At 36.4% G+C, this 15,998-nt stretch overlaps 2 protein-coding genes across 2 annotated transcripts; both read left to right on the top strand.

Moving 5' to 3' along the window:
* Positions 1-3,508: 3,508 nt before the first annotated feature.
* Positions 3,509-12,211, top strand: LOC119984404 (auxin response factor 1). The gene is made up of 15 exons (XM_038828325.1): positions 3,509-3,778; positions 4,323-4,393; positions 4,557-4,669; positions 6,443-6,538; positions 6,669-6,725; positions 6,861-7,013; positions 7,115-7,199; positions 7,826-7,916; positions 8,023-8,187; positions 9,147-9,266; positions 9,344-9,419; positions 9,656-9,821; positions 9,902-10,398; positions 10,668-10,858; positions 11,560-12,211. The coding sequence occupies exons 2-15, from the start codon at positions 4,342-4,344 to the stop codon at positions 11,723-11,725; spliced, it is 2,028 nt and encodes a 675-aa protein (XP_038684253.1). The 5' UTR covers positions 3,509-3,778; positions 4,323-4,341; the 3' UTR covers positions 11,726-12,211.
* Positions 12,212-12,583: 372 nt separating this feature from the next.
* On the top strand, positions 12,584-13,312 carry LOC119984405. The gene has a single exon (XM_038828326.1). It carries the CDS (start codon positions 12,623-12,625, stop codon positions 13,094-13,096), a length of 474 nt encoding a protein of 157 aa, XP_038684254.1. The 5' UTR covers positions 12,584-12,622; the 3' UTR covers positions 13,097-13,312.
* Positions 13,313-15,998: the final 2,686 nt, after the last annotated feature.

Genomic DNA, 15,998 nt, shown 5'->3' with positions numbered 1-15,998 from the left:
TGCTTGTGTTTCACCATTTCAGCACCATTATATTGGTAACTAGGATTTAACCAAAATCCCGCAACATGAAGATCTTTATGTAATTGCCTATCCCATCGACCATTTAGAATTTTCAAATAAGGCTCTATCCTTTTTTTCCTTCTCTGAAATCTTTTGATCATCTTCTCCCTTGCTTTTATGGATAGTCATATATAAATAGCCTATCGATGGCCTATTGTTACTATCAACAATGCGTAAAACGCAAATGAGTGGCTCGGTAATTTTGACAATTATAGTGCATTCGTTCCAAAAAGTATAACACAAGACTTCTTCAACAAACTATTTTCCTTTACTATCCTTGACATAAGCAGAAATGGCCCATTCTCTTGATGTAACCATTGCTCTTAAAGCATCCTTTTGGCTTAAGATACTTTGCAAAGTTATGAAATTAGTGGCAAACCGAGTTTGGGCTGGACGAAGTATTTCTCTTTCCACCTGTATGCTTTCTCATCAAATGCAATGGAAAGCAATGATTATATATGTACTTTGTGATTTTTGCCGCATGAGTTATAATCTGATTTACCTCATCTAGGTTTCCAATATCTTGAAACATCAAATTAATACAGTGGACAACACAAGGAGACCAATAAAGAAAGGGAAATTCCTTTTCTAATAACTTTCCAGCAGCCACATGATTTACAGCATTATTTGTGACAATATGAACCACATTTTCAGTCCGAACATACAATATCACCTCTTTAAACAATTTGAACAATAAATTTGCTGTTTTAGAAGCATCAGAGGCATCCACAGATTTTAAGAAAACCATTCATCTTGAACAATAAATCAAAAAATTAATCAAAGTTCTTCGACATTGATCTGACCATCCATCAGCCATGATGGTGCATCCGGTCATTTTCCATGTTTCACGATAAATTTCAATCACTTTTCTAACTTCTTCAACATTCTTGCTAAGTAGATAACCACGATAAGGATAATAATTAGGAGCCTTATAACCGACACTCATACTAGCAATAACATCAATTATTAGTTGAAAATATTGAGAATTAATTGCTTTAAACAGAATACAAGAACCAATAATCCACTTTGATATAGCAATATCACACCTCTCTTTAGCATCCTTACCCTGCAAAACACTTTTAATAGTGGGCTGAGCTCCATGAGTTGTTCTTGGCATGAAATAAACTCCTATACCATACTTATTAGCAACTGATTTATTCCTACTACTAAGCCCTTTACCCGTGCCATTAAAACTAGATGGAGGTATATGAGGTTGAGGGTGATCAATTTCTTGGACATCATCATCCAAACCCATGTCTTGTTCCTACCCATATGGATTACTATCTTCACATATTTCTTGTATCTTCTTTTTTTTGCACCAAAACCATCAATATATTGTTGAATTTGGAAGCGGACATCTGTTGGTACTTTCCTACAAACCTCAATCTCTCCTTTTATCTCTGCCAAATGTTTCTTAACTCTACTAATGTCACCACCCTTATGCACATTATTGCAATACAAGCACATAACTTTTTTCCATCCACTTCAATAATTTCTGTACAATGCCCCCATGCCGGATCAGTTTTCCCTATACTAGTAGTACTTTTAACAGAAGAATTTGTTAATGGTATGGATTGATTGGTTGAAGGTGTAGTAGAGGAGTCCATTTAGAAATTAAGAAGTTACCTGCTGCTATTAACACTTAACAAAGCTTGAGCAAATTGTTATAATCCTCTAACAGAGCTTGAGCTTGAATAACCTACATAAAATAAGTAATAGAAGTATAGAACTACATTAGTAACATAACTGAACAAAAAAATTGACTAATTAGGGACTGATTATGGTAGAGAAATTAACTAATTAGGGATTGATTATGATCTTTACATGAAAACTGAGTTGAGGGCCTTGAGGTAACAAGCCTACGACAGAGATGAGGTGAAGGCTTCAGACGACAGCGACGACATACGACAGATATGAACGAAGGTCGAGATGAGACAACATCATACTTGATGGAGCCGTGGAGTACTTGATGGAGGCTGGAGTGAAGTCGCGAAGGAGGTGGAGGGCTGGAATCTTTCGATTTTAGATTTTTAGGGCTTGGAAAGTGGAAAGTGGAAACCGGAAAGGTTTTTAGTTTTTTTTTTATTTTATTATCTTAACCTGTTATAATTTATACGTTATACTGTTGTTGTAGACTTGTAGTAATATAGGCATATAGGGTCCATTTGACAGACAATTTTGATATTAGCATATATTGTAGCATATATTGTAGAAAATAAATGGTGATAATAAATGATAACATATATGGTTCATGAAAATGTTGGTAGGTGTTTGTTGTTGCTTTTGGTGATAGCATATATGGTGTTAAAATTGTTGTGTAAATTACATGTAAGAGTATTATGCGTTTAAGTTGTAACAAATTAAAATAAATGGCAAAATAAATTGTAAAAATTTTCTAATAAACAATAACAATATTAAATAAATTAAAGTATTATAAAATTAATCTTAAATTTAATTGTTAACTAATAAAAGAATTAAAAATGTTGAAATTGTAAAAAATTATTTTATTAAAAAGAAACTGCTACAATTAATGTGTAATATTTATCAAAAAAAGAAAATGTACTGTCATATGATGTGACTCATGATTGAAAGGGTAATATTGTCAGTTCAAATAAAGTCAAAGGATATAATTGGAAAATGATATTCAAATTGTCTCAAAATGGTCCAACATGGAACAATTTGAAAAATGATAATATGTTGTCTTGGTTTTCGGGTCCAAATATTGCTGTTTGTTTGTGTTTAACAATATATTGTCAAACTATAATATATGGTGCACCAAACACACCCATAGTGTTATGTTTATTTTGTTATTAGTTATTAGTTTTTAGTTATTACAATTTACATTTTACAGGTGATAGTGTTTGCTTATACTTAGTAAAATAAAATTAATAAATAAAATAATCATATTATTAGTAAATGCTGGTTCAAGCAGTTTTCTCTGGGTTGCGGTTTAATGGAATACTGTCCGGTTCAAGTGGTTTTTACCGGATCAAATGCATAACAAGTATTTTAACAAAATAATGCCGGCTTAGCGGCCGGATCACCGGTTTTTATGGTCCGATTCAAGCGGTTTAAAACAGTGCTTTTTAGATACCGAAGACATGGAGGGTGACGTCGTAATTATCGTGAAATAGAGGGTCAATTGCCTGCACCTAAAGAGTGGGACAGAGGAAAGAGAAGGTTGTTCTGTAGGATCTCGGGGCACGCATTGGATCACTGTTCCCATTCCCTTTGTAATTAATTACTTTATTTATTCCTTTAATGAATAAATTCCGTCAATAAAAAATAATAAAAAAACTTATTACCCCATTTAATTGTGGAAAAGTCTTTTTGCCCCCTCGAGAATACCTCAATTTAGCTGAATTTAATTGTTTTGAAATTAATTTGATTGACCAGAAAAAGAGGGAACAAGAATGGAAAGCAAGTCAGTTAATTAGTATATTCCGGGTTTTACAGTCACCAAATCTTGTAGATTAGAAAAAGCGAAGAGTTTGTAAGAACAGAAAAAGAGGCGGAGGTGGTCGTGTCGGCTTCGACCGGACATTGACGATATATACTTGCGCATATATATATACGCAGTCTCTGTGTATATATATATATATATAGAGAGAGAGAGAGAGAGAGAGAGAGAGAGATCCAGTCAGTGCTTCTCGTTTCTGATATTGTGAAGCCCTTAATCGATTGTTGACTATTCGGATCGGTGGGAGGTTATCGAGAGGTACGTATTCTTAGATTTGTCTGTTTGCTTTGTGGGAAAATGGAGGAAAATGAGGGGTGGAGGTGTCAACTTTATCCTTTTGATATTTTTTTTCTCTCTTGTATGTGGGTGATTGAGAAAAACTTGGGCAAAATTGTTGTTTCTCATCAGATCCCTATTTTCGTTCATGTTCATTTTCAATTTCCCTTTTAATTTCCTATCTAACCAAACGAAGTACTTAACAGTAACTAGCGAATTGAATTTTGTTAAAATACTTCTTTCGTGGTATGTTAAATTTTGTTGTTGATGGTAAAGATTACTTGTTTTGGGGCTTCAATAAAGGAACGAAACAGAGTTGCAGTGGCACATAAGGGTAGTTATTGTTATTATTAAATGCTTTGAATTAGCAGACTCTGAAGCAATTTGTAGATTTTACAATAAGTAAAAGTAAATGCATTGTAGTTAAGGAGGTCTGTTCTCCAAAAAAAAAGTAGGTTTGTTCTGGTTTGGTGAGGGAATTTATTGGTAGTGTAGTTTCTTAATTTGCTTGATTTTGCTCTCATAGGATCCTTTGTGGTTCTGTTATGGCATTTTCTGTGGCTTCAAATCATATCTCTTCAGGAGGAATTCATCCAGGTATGGATAGAGATCCGATAGTTTTTTTTTTGCCTTTGCTTGCTCTGATAATTGTTGTTTGTATGAGCTACTTGGATTTTTTTTTGGTGGCTCAGCACTTTCACAATTTTGCCTTCCAAATTCTAACTGTGTCCTACCAATTGCACCTTTGAATTCACAATAGATCCCAACGATGCTCTCTACAAGGAATTATGGCATGCCTGTGCTGGGCCTCTTGTTTCTCTCCCTCGTGTGGGGGAGCGAGTATATTACTTCCCAGAAGGTCACATGGAGCAGGTATTGTGAAGTTTCAGGGATATCTTGCTACTTGATAGAACTTGTGTTTTAAAGGCTTAATGCGGGTATGTTTGGTTTGGTTGTTTGGTTGAAGTGTTGATGATTAAAATTTCAAATAATTAAATGCATCATTCCGAAGCTCAATATTTTGGGACAAGTGGTGCTTTAACATGGTATGTATGAGAGTCTTTGGCAAACACTAGGTCTTTGATTTAAACTCACCTCCTAGCTAAAATTAAATGTAGCTCACGTTGAGCCCCCCAGATTTAAGGATAAGTTTGGTCTACACATGAGGCAGATCATTAGGTAAGTAATCGATCCAAATAAATGGAATGCGTTATCCCCATCAACTTAAGCTTCCGGGATAAATGGAGTTTCGTATGGAGGACAACTCTTAATCCATAGTAACCAAGCACTAACTTTTGAATTTCATGGCTTTTTTAGCTGATAGTTTCCTATTTATAGACACCCCTTCCTAGTTTGTTTGTTTGTTTTTGTGTTTTTTTTTTCCTTCTCTGTTGTTTTTCTTCTTCTTCTCTGCACTCTTTACTTGAGTGAGACTCACTGTGTGCCCCTGGAATAAATTTTTCTTTTGCACTAAAATAAATGATGCACACCCCCTTCCCCCTCCCCACACGAAATTTACAGAATTTATGGGAATTATATTTTTTAATGACATTGTGGTGTTAGAAGATGTTTGAAATTGGAATGAGATTTTGTGTTGTTTGAGTTCTGTCTAGCCTCCTTGTAATTCCTTTTGTGCACCTTCTTCTTCTCAGTGCTTAATTATTTTTTTTTTTCCATACATAAAGTGTTTGGTGTTCTAGTTGCATACTTGCATTCATCTTTCCTTTGAATGCTACAATAAAATCTACAGTTTATAGGCTTGTTTTGGTTGGGTTACAACTCTTGGCCTTAGAGTAGTCATTATTGCATTAAGTTGCAATACTTCCATAGAATGTTAGCCTAAATTAATTTAAATCTATCTTTTTTAATCTTTTGGAGTTTTATTCTACCATTTTCTGGGATATTAACGTATTAAGTGAATCCCACCCAACAACTAACTTAGGGGGCATTTGGTTCCTAATTGAATGTGTGTGAGTGTGAGATGAGCGTAACTTGAGGTGAGTGGGACAATGAGTGTGTGTGAGAATGACCATATTTGGTATGAAATAAAGAGTGAGTATGAGTGTGAGAATTTTAATTGTACATTTTTTCTTATTATCCTTTTTCTTTTTTAAAAAATAAAAATAAGGATAGAATAGTCTTTTGGACATTAAAACTCTTATCCCTTGTGGAGAATAGCCATTCTCACCATTTTGGTGAGCTTGGCTATTCTCCACAAGGGAGGATAGAGGGTGGAATGAGTTTGGGATTCCATGCTCCCAAAATCAACCAAACAAGGGAATGAGTGATTCTCACCCTCATTCCACCCTCTAAATGCCAACCAAAGGCTCAACACTTGGAAAGGGTGAACCTTGGCTCAGTGGTAGAGTTGCTTCAATGAAACCTCGAGTTGCATGTGTAAACCATGGAAACTGCCTCTCTTCGATGTAAGATAAAGCTATGTTGTTGTGCTCTTTCTTGACCCGCTACTATTGCAATAGCCTTGTCATTGGTTATTGTTTCTTTGTTTTTTCCCTTTTTCATAAACAACACTTGGAATTGGCTTAGAATTATTGTTAACTAGTGGAGGATTTTCTTAACTACTTTCATTCTGTCATATAATATTTCATTGCTTTCATTCTTATTGTTATGTTCTCATTTTTATAGCTTGAGGCATCAATGCACCAAGGGAAAGAACAACAAATGCCTTCATTCAATCTCCCATCTAAAATCCTTTGTAAAGTTGTTAATGTTGAGCGTCAGGCAAGTGATGTCTAAACACAATTGTAGTTTCCTGCTAACCTACATGTGCTTCCTTTCTTATCCAATGAATATCAGCTTTTTAGCTTCGTAACATTCTTCTTGGTCTGGTTGCTTTTGCTGTGGAGTGTAGGCTGAACCAGAAACAGATGAGGTTTATGCTCAAATAACACTTCTACCTGAAGCACATGTGAGTTTCTCTCCCACTCATGATAGTTTAAAATTTCCATCTGATCTTGCATGGAGTATTGTATGTAATCTTTCATCTAGTCAATATAATGTCCAAGCAGTTGCACTTATTATCTTCCTTTCGTTCATATATCAGCAAGGTGAGGTTACAAGTCCAGATCCTCCACTTCCAGAACCTGAAAGGTGTACAGTCCATTCATTTTGCAAGACGCTTACTGCTTCGGACACCAGCACCCATGGTGGATTCTCTGTTCTCCGACGACATGCAGATGATTGTCTCCCTCCATTGGTATGCTTTAGATATCAAAATTTGTAACCTTATTTAACTCTGCATGATTTTTATTGGGATTCCCTTTTGAGTATTGTGTTAACCATTCTTTTTTGGTTCAGGATATGTCCCAGCAACCACCATGGCAAGAATTGGTTGCAAGTGATCTTCCTGGCAATCAATGGCGTTTTCGTCATATTTTTCGAGGTTAGGGATTGTTTATTGACATTATGACAACTAAGTGGCGGATCCAAATTTCAAAATTTCTAATTGGCTTTGGTGGCATTTGGTTTGTGTTGCTTTACTAATGCCCTCTTTGGCCTCTCTGCTTTCTCTGCTCAAAATCTGTTAATGATTGTTTTGTGTATTTCTAAATTAGTAAATGTCTTCAATTTCTTTCGTTATCTTTCCTCTTTATGCCATTAGTCCCGGGAAGTGTAATGGCCTTAGCAAATCAAAATTATGCTGCTAAGGGGTCTGACTGAAATTGTACCTTCTTAGCTGAGATAGCTTATGACATCTGTGCGTGCCCTGAAGGTGTTTTGCAATTACATCCTTAGTGGCATTGAAGCTATTTGTGCATAACATGGCCTTTCTTTCCTTCTCTAAAATTCTTTTTCGGCCTTTTGTGTATTTCTTATTTAGTTTTGAATTAATTTACAATAAGTCATCTCTTTATCTCTCCCTCTTTGACTTCTTTCTAATGTTTCCAGTAACATGGCCTTTTATGAAGGATGGTGCTAAATTCCTTGAGATAACTGTATTATCTACCCTGTTATGGTACTTGCTATGATTATGCAATTATTCAGTTATTAACATCATATCATTTACAGGGCAACCTAGGCGTCATCTTCTTACAACTGGGTGGAGCGTCTTTGTTAGTTCGAAAAAGCTAGTAGCTGGTGATGCGTTCATATTCCTGAGGTGAGTTTCATTAGAAATGATGAGACAAATATGTCTTTTGCTTAGAAAACTTTGTTGCCTGCACTGCAGCATAGCTTCAGTTAATCAATGTTAATTGTTTTTCCAGAGGGGAGAATGGGGAGCTCCGAGTTGGAGTAAGGAGGCATATGAGACAGCAGACAAATATGCCATCTTCTGTAATATCTAGTCACAGCATGCATCTTGGGGTACTTGCCACTGCTTCCCATGCCATTGGAACTGGAACACTCTTCATCGTCTTCTACAAGCCAAGGTTCCTCTTCTCAATATTCCATGGCCAATTGTATTTGCCTTTCATGAAATGCAAAACTTTCAATTGCTATCATCTTAGACATCTATCTGGACACCACAAACTGGATAGGAAATGTGAGTCATTGTGCAGACACATGCACACATGTCAAGTTGAAGATTCTGCCTGGTTAATTTAGTGGACACTTTACAGTACCTTTTAGATACTTTTAGATACTTTCTAAGATGAAAAAATGTGAGTCATTTTAGCGTGCAGAGTCTGCAGACACATGCACACATGTCAAGTTGAAGATTCTGCCTGGGTAATTTGGTGGACACTGGACAGTTCCTTTTAGATACTTTATAAGATGAAAACTATTACTCTAAAGGCTTTGTTCATTATAATGCAATATATATGAAGTATTTTTGGTGCCCTGTTAGGAACTGATTTTCCCCCTAGATTTGTATGACTAAACAATTCCTCCTCTAAGTCTAGAATTATTAATATAGTTATTCTCCACTTGTAGTTTTGGTGCAGGCCTTGGGTTGTGAGTTCTAACAAGATCAGCAAGATGACTTGCGATTTTGTTTTTACCCTTTAGCAATCAATAGTTTTATTCAGTCCTTTTGTACCAATGTCTGGAACTAAAAGAAAGTGTGGTAGGTTGTTTGGCGGGCATGCAAATCAAATGAAGAAATAAAGTTCAGTGTAAAATGCCTTTTCAACACCTCTTCACCTTATTAAAAAATTTATTAGCATTTCTTTACATTGCAGGCAACATAAATATCAACTAATTTCAAGCATTGGTACCCTTTTAATTGTCTTTTTTAATCTTCAGGAAATGTTATCATCTCTTTTCTGGGTTGGGATGGAGGTGGAAGAAGTTTTTTGATAGTCTTGGCAGACCAGATGGTCAAATTATTGTGTTTTGTGCATTATTTCCCCTTTGTTATTATTCTTGCTGATAAAACATTATATATCAGAACAAGTCAGTCTGAGTTTGTCGTAAGTCTCAACAAGTACCTTGAAGCTCGTAACCATAAGCTTTCTGTCGGGATGAGGTTCAAGATGAGATTTGAGGGTGAGGAAGTTCCTGAACGAAGGTAATCTTAAAGAGGATTGCAATATCTTACTTTGTGGCTTTTTTCTAAGTGGGGTATTTATTATAATTAAACTGCAGGTTCAGTGGCACAATTGTTGGTGTGGGGGAGAATAAATCTTCAGGATGGGCTGATTCTGAATGGCGATCCTTAAAGGTTAAAGATTTCTTATGTCATTAACATACAAAGGGTGTTTGTTGGATGTCTAAAAACTTCTTCCTTTCTATTTTGCGCTTTTCCTTTTCAGTAATTTGACTTTTCAGATTGTTTGGGTAGAATTTGAAATTACTTATGACATTGAGTTGATATAGGTTTTTATCCTTTCAAATTTCCTCCTATCAATTATTTCTCAGTTCTTGAGTAGTGAGTGATTTTCTTTTTGTCTTTTTCAGGTTCAATGGGATGAACCTTCTTCAATATTGCGCCCAGAAAGAGTGTCACCTTGGGAACTGGAACCACTTGTTGCAGTTAATCCTTCAAATTCCCAACCTACACAAAAGATCAAGCGGTTAAAACCATCGGTTTTACCATCGCCAACATCAGATTGTCCTGTTCTTGGTATGATAGCATTCTGTACGGGATCCTTAATTCTGAAATTTATATAGTCATAAATTTCCTTTGGTCTCTTTGTGCACTAGGTATGTGGAAATCCCCAGTTGAGTCTCCGGCTTTTTCATACTCTGGGTCTCAACATGGACATATGGTCAATTCATCTCCCAAGTATGCTTTCGCTACAATGCCAAACTCTTTTGGCTTGAACACAAATTGTTCACTTGCTGCTGTTTCTCCAAATTCAACGTATTGGTCTAATAGAGAGGAGAGTGCAAAGATGTTTTCTCCGGCAGTTAACAAAGATCCTGGTGACAGGAGACAGGTTTCAGGGAATGGCTGTAGGCTGTTTGGAATTCAGCTTGTTGACCACTCTAATATAGAAGAAATTTCACCATTTACTACATTGTCCGGAACGGTGGGAGATGTTCAGCCTGTTGTTTCTTTATATGCTGACTCTGACCAGCATTCAGAACCATCAAATGTCAATCATCTTGATATCCCATCAGCAATTTGTGATCCTGAGAAATCCTGCCTGAGATCACCACAGGAGAAACAGAGCAGGCAAATTAGGAGCTGCACTAAGGTACTTTAGTCAATATGCATCTGTTTCTCTTACCATTTTCAGTTCTCATCAGTATGATAAAGTTGCTTGACTACAAGCTTCAATGTGACATTTGTTTCTTCAAGCCTATGTCCCTTTTTTAGTGATAACCACTTAATGCAGCTCGTAGTTTTGTGATGAGTGCATAATGGAACATGGTATGTGTGATCATATTTTGTAGCAGATATCTTTTACGGATAACGTACAAATTGCAATTTTTTGATTAAAAATTATCTTTTATCTTTTTGAAGGTTCACATGCAAGGAATTGCTGTTGGTAGGGCTGTTGATTTGACTCAATACAATTGCTATGAGGAGCTGCTTAAGAAATTGGAGGAGATGTTTGACATTGAAGGCGATCTTTGTGGATCCGCAAAAAAATGGCAGGTTGTCTACACTGATGATGAAGATGACATGATGATGGTGGGGGATGACCCATGGCAGTGAGTTCCTTCGACTTGCTCTTTTTCTCTCTTCTTTTTTGTCTGTGTTTTTGTGCATTTTATATTGCACTGGTGCTATTTTTAATTAATTTATAGTTATTTACATGCTTTACACAATGGTAAGCAACACTAGACAATTTATCTGGAGGATGGTTTATGCCTCATTCTAGTTTCTTCGTTCAAGGTTCTATATGTTAGAAAATCTGTTTAAGTGTCCTGTGTTTTTCCTGTCTGGATTTCAAAGTTACTTTTTACCTTCTTTTTCTGCCCTTACACGCTTTGGAAGGGGAACTTGAACCTGTGACCTGAAGGTCATATGTAATGAGTTCAACCACTCGGACTAAGTGGTGGTCCCTTGTATTTTGATGCTTTATTCCAATAGTTGTTTTAGTTGTGGCTTATTAGAAACAAAGTATGACTATACATGTAAATTTCAATTTTCAATTCTTCTGTCTACCAATCTCAAACCCATTTTCTGACGAATGTAGAACATTGGATGCAATTTAATTAAAACGGGTTTGAATGATCAGATGTGAAATTGTTAAACTACCTGTGCTATCAGATGTCTCTACTCTAAATTTATGTTAGAAACTTCTAGAACTGAATGGTGTTCATCCTTGCCTGCAGCAGGATGGCTGCTTCCTTCTGTGTCTTCTTTGAAGTGTTGTTTTGTTTATAATCAATGTCTTTTTTCATTGCAGTGAGTTTTGCACCATGGTAAGAAAGATTTTCATCTGTACAGCGGAGGAAATCAAGAGGCTTTCTACCAAGAAGAAAACAGACAATAATGAAGTAAAAAAACCCAGGCATGACGACATGGCAGTCAACACTGCGGACCAGTCCTCAGTTGTCGGGTCTGAATGCTGATATCCACATGGCGCCACTGTAACATTGAAAATTGGAGAAAATGAGGCTCCATGGTAGAGAAGGAAATTGTAATGTGTCATTCAAGATTTTGCTAAGAGCATCATGGATATGGGATAACATTTACAGCAACATATGATATTGCTGGAATAACCGGTACAATTCTGTAACTCAAAAGATCAGTGGTGATCAGTGGTGACATGGAAAGGGCGGCTGAGTGTACATTTGAAGAGTGAGCCTCACTTTAACCATCAGCCTGCTTCCTTAAGTGTTTGGATTCAAATAGGCTGAGAAGTTTTGTGTACTTATGCTTCCTCTTTTGCCTTGTGCACAAAAGTATGGGGAATGTGATGTCTTTGCCTGTATTTGTCTTTTTTCCTTAGGTTTTTTGCCCTTCAAAATATGTTCTATATTCAAGATGATGCATTTACCTCCCTACTTTTGTGTGTATATATCTATATATACTATATATATAGGTTCTTCCATTTCCAGGCTCTTCTCCTATGCATTTCAAACGGGAGGGATACTCACATACAAGTCCTTCTTTTACATTCCTTTGCATGAACCTTTATATGTGCTTTTGTTAGCAGATGCAATGATAGATGTCGAATATGGCTAGATTATGATGGCATTGAAAAATTCCTATGTTCGTGACTAAACGTAGTATGCTGACTGTTAGGCCAGTAAGTGGGTTAATGCTGGGCCTTTTGGCCCATAAACCCAGTACAATAGTGTCTGTAAACTTCAAACTTTGATGATGACAGCTTGCAAGAGAGCCGTTGGAGCATAGTGGGTAAGCAACGGTCATAAAACAGTTGACTGTAATAACCTTTTTTTCCCTTTACAAAGATGCACTTCCCATTCCCAAAGCTGTGAAGAGATGATAATAGTGTGATTGTGATGATCAAGACAATGAAGAAGCTCAAGTTCTGGTCAAAAAAGAAGAGGAAGAAGAGGAGAAAGACCCAAGACGAGCCTTACTACTACCCTCCCTCAACATCATTTCATCACTGCTGTTGCCCACACTCCTCTTCTTCAACTCAGCCTTCAGCTCCACCACTGCCTTCATGGCTTGAGCCACTTGCACCACCACCACTCTTCCCAGAAGTGGCCTATTCAGGTCAAGCCCGCTTATCATCACAGGAGATTGCTTCGGAGACCAACTACCATAGGGAGTCTGCTACTGATGCTGATGCTGCTAATCTCCAATCTTACCAGCAGTACTTGGTTCCAAACCCTGTGTATGGTGTGCCTGCAGTTGTGCATAGGCCAAGAAGAGAGAGATCGGCTGGGTTCTTTGGATGCATTGTTGAATTTGGAGTCAATGTCGTTCGCTGCTTCTGTCCGTGTTTTCGCCTTCAAGAGGTTCCTTAATTTCGTTGCGGATGTTGATAACTGTCGGATCATTTGCTGAAAATAGTGTTTTTTTTTTTTTTTTTTCTTTCAAGCTTGAAAGACCAAGTTTCAGATTGGGTAGCATTCAGGAACATAAACAATTGTAGACTTTTCAGGGCTACAACCAAAGTTTGCAATAAAGATCTGTAACAAAAATTTCTATCCAGGAAGGTACAAATGCTTTGTCAAATTTTATTCTACTGGTGTTTTTGTTGTTTCCTCTTCATTTTCCTGCACAAACAGCACTGGTCATGCAATTCTCTCTCACGTCTGATGTAGAGTGTATATATATATATATATATATACTAGTGATAACTCCCGCGCGTTGCAGCGGGACGTTAGAAATTTTATCATGTCTGACTATTTTTGGAAGATAAATGAGTCACTATATTGCAGATTTCAACATATAAGATTATAAGTTCAATGGTGTATTTACGAAGATGCTGTGAAGATATGAAATGAAGCAAGAAAATAATGATTTTAAAAGAGCAGTTGTCAACACTACTACGACACTTTTTTTTTTTTAGTACAAGTACAAACACAATATATGACACACCATCAGATCAAGCCTATGAAAGTACAGGTGTCAACAAGCCCCACGCAGGAGGCACAAATCAAGCCCACGCAGGGGCAAACTATCAAGCCCACATAGGGGCAGACGAAGCCCACACACCTCCTTGTAAATATTCGGAGGAGGTGAGACTAGAACCCATGACCTCAGTCAGGGACATGCAAAGTCATTGCCACTCAACCAATGGCTCATTTGCTACCACGACACTGATCCGAGTGAAAAGGAAGAAATAAAATGAACAAAGAAGGAAATAATGATACTCGGTTAGTAGCTTTGTAACTTGGTGGCTACAGATACAGCATGGTCATGCTTGGCCTAAACCCGTTACAGCATCATCATTATTTTGAACTCACAAAACAAACCCGTTTCATAATTCATATTCAAACAATTTTGAACTGACTCTTGGAAAGAGCGTTTAAAAAATCTAATGAATTCATGGCATCAAGCAAGAAACCAAACAAAAGCATAATTGGGATTCTTATCCAAATTTTCTTAAACCATTGAACTGATAGTGGTGAATAAATTCAGGAGAGAACATGAACATAACATCTATAGAGTTCCTCAAAATTTCAGAGACAACAGGGAATACAGCGGGAAATTAAAGTTAGGTCTCAAGTATATTTGTCTCCACTCAAAAAATAATCTCAAGTCAGTTAGCCTAAGATTCTCACTGGAGTAAATCCATTGCTTATCAGGGAATAACAGTTACAAATGAAAGTATAAGAAACATATTCCAAGTGATTTGGAGTTCCACAGGTTAGAGAAAAATTGAGGCGGAATACATTCAGTTCCAAGCAATGCAAACTAAATTCTTAATGTTAATTGAAAGAGGATACTTGAAACAATCATACACTCTCATTTACGATAGTTGGTGAGAACTTCTTGGGAGATTTACTTGCAATTTCTAGTTAAATTGGTGTGTCCAAGCAATGAAATTATTTGATTGTCATTCTAATTCCTTACAAAAAAGTGTGAAACCTCAGTTCGAGGGAGAAGTTAAGAAAAAAATTCCGAAGCGTTAAGAGCCTCACATTGTTTAGATACATGATATGACAGAGAGACCTTGGTGTAAAACCCCAACATTATAGGCTATGTTGCCTTGAATATCGAGAATAAGCAAACCATTCCACCTGGTATACATCAACATGTCCCCTCAAATCTTACTGGATATTTGCATTAGATAGCCTAATATAAGAAACTTAAAATGCTAGATTTCAAATTACGTCGAGACAAAAGATGACAACATTACATGAATTCACTTAAGTCTTTGTCCCTACAGTATTATAAGAAGAAAAATTGCTCACGAATCCAAAAATTCCCGAACACATTACACACTCTTTCAATCAAGTTACAATGACGCATTGCTAACTAACAACAGCAACACGGTTTCAAGGGCAGAACCCAAGATTATGAAAGTACCTTGAATGGTTTATTGAATGTAACTTCAAAAGGGGTTTTTCCATATTGTGCAGGCCAAAAATCTGAAGAGAATCAGAGGATGATATGTGATCAACATATCAGGTCCAAAGTCCTTGAGTGAAGTTAGGTTAAAGAGATAGGAATAGTATGCTAAAGGCCATTATTTTTTTATGTAATATTCAAACTCGATTTATTTATTTGAATAAAACATATTTAACATTTAAAATGAGAAAAGACATATCGGCATCAATATCTTTTATTCTATATGGTATATGAATTGGTGTGTAGAGTCTAAGCTTGCACACGGAAGATCAATTCATAAGTTCCTATCGAATATAAGTAAGCGATCACAGCTAAGACGGAATTGGACAAACCGTCGGCTTGGCTGTGGTATAGTATTTCAGTATACCTATCTTGGTTACGGAGAGCGGCAAAACTTGAACTTACTATACCAGTACACTTGGAGTGTATTGATCAGGACTACCTGTGAGTCAATTTTCCCAGTCTGACTATATGAAAAATTGTACACTCACACAAGACGTAATAGAATTGTTCGTATTCTTAATTTATTAACGATTTTTAGTACATGTGCATTTAATGTACGAGACTTTGATTTACTAAAGGGTGAGGTCTTTTTGTACAAGTCAACAAACACCAAGTGAGTTGGGTTACCGCATTAATTGTACGATGGAAAATGATCTGTTAATAAAATTCACGTCCAATTATGGATTGATGATACCCTCTTGAGAATGCTTATAGGATTTGAGATTGTGTCAAAACCCTACAGGTGGATTTTAATTAATCCGACACATTCAAATAAGTTAAGCGGTAAGATCAAGGAAATATTTAAAGATGTCAATTAAATATTATATGTCAGTGGCATATTTAATT

Source organism: Tripterygium wilfordii, chromosome 18, assembly GCF_013401445.1.
Source record: "Tripterygium wilfordii isolate XIE 37 chromosome 18, ASM1340144v1, whole genome shotgun sequence".
Classification (NCBI taxonomy): Eukaryota; Viridiplantae; Streptophyta; class Magnoliopsida; order Celastrales; family Celastraceae; genus Tripterygium; species Tripterygium wilfordii.
This window is presented reverse-complemented; position numbering and strand designations above follow the sequence as displayed.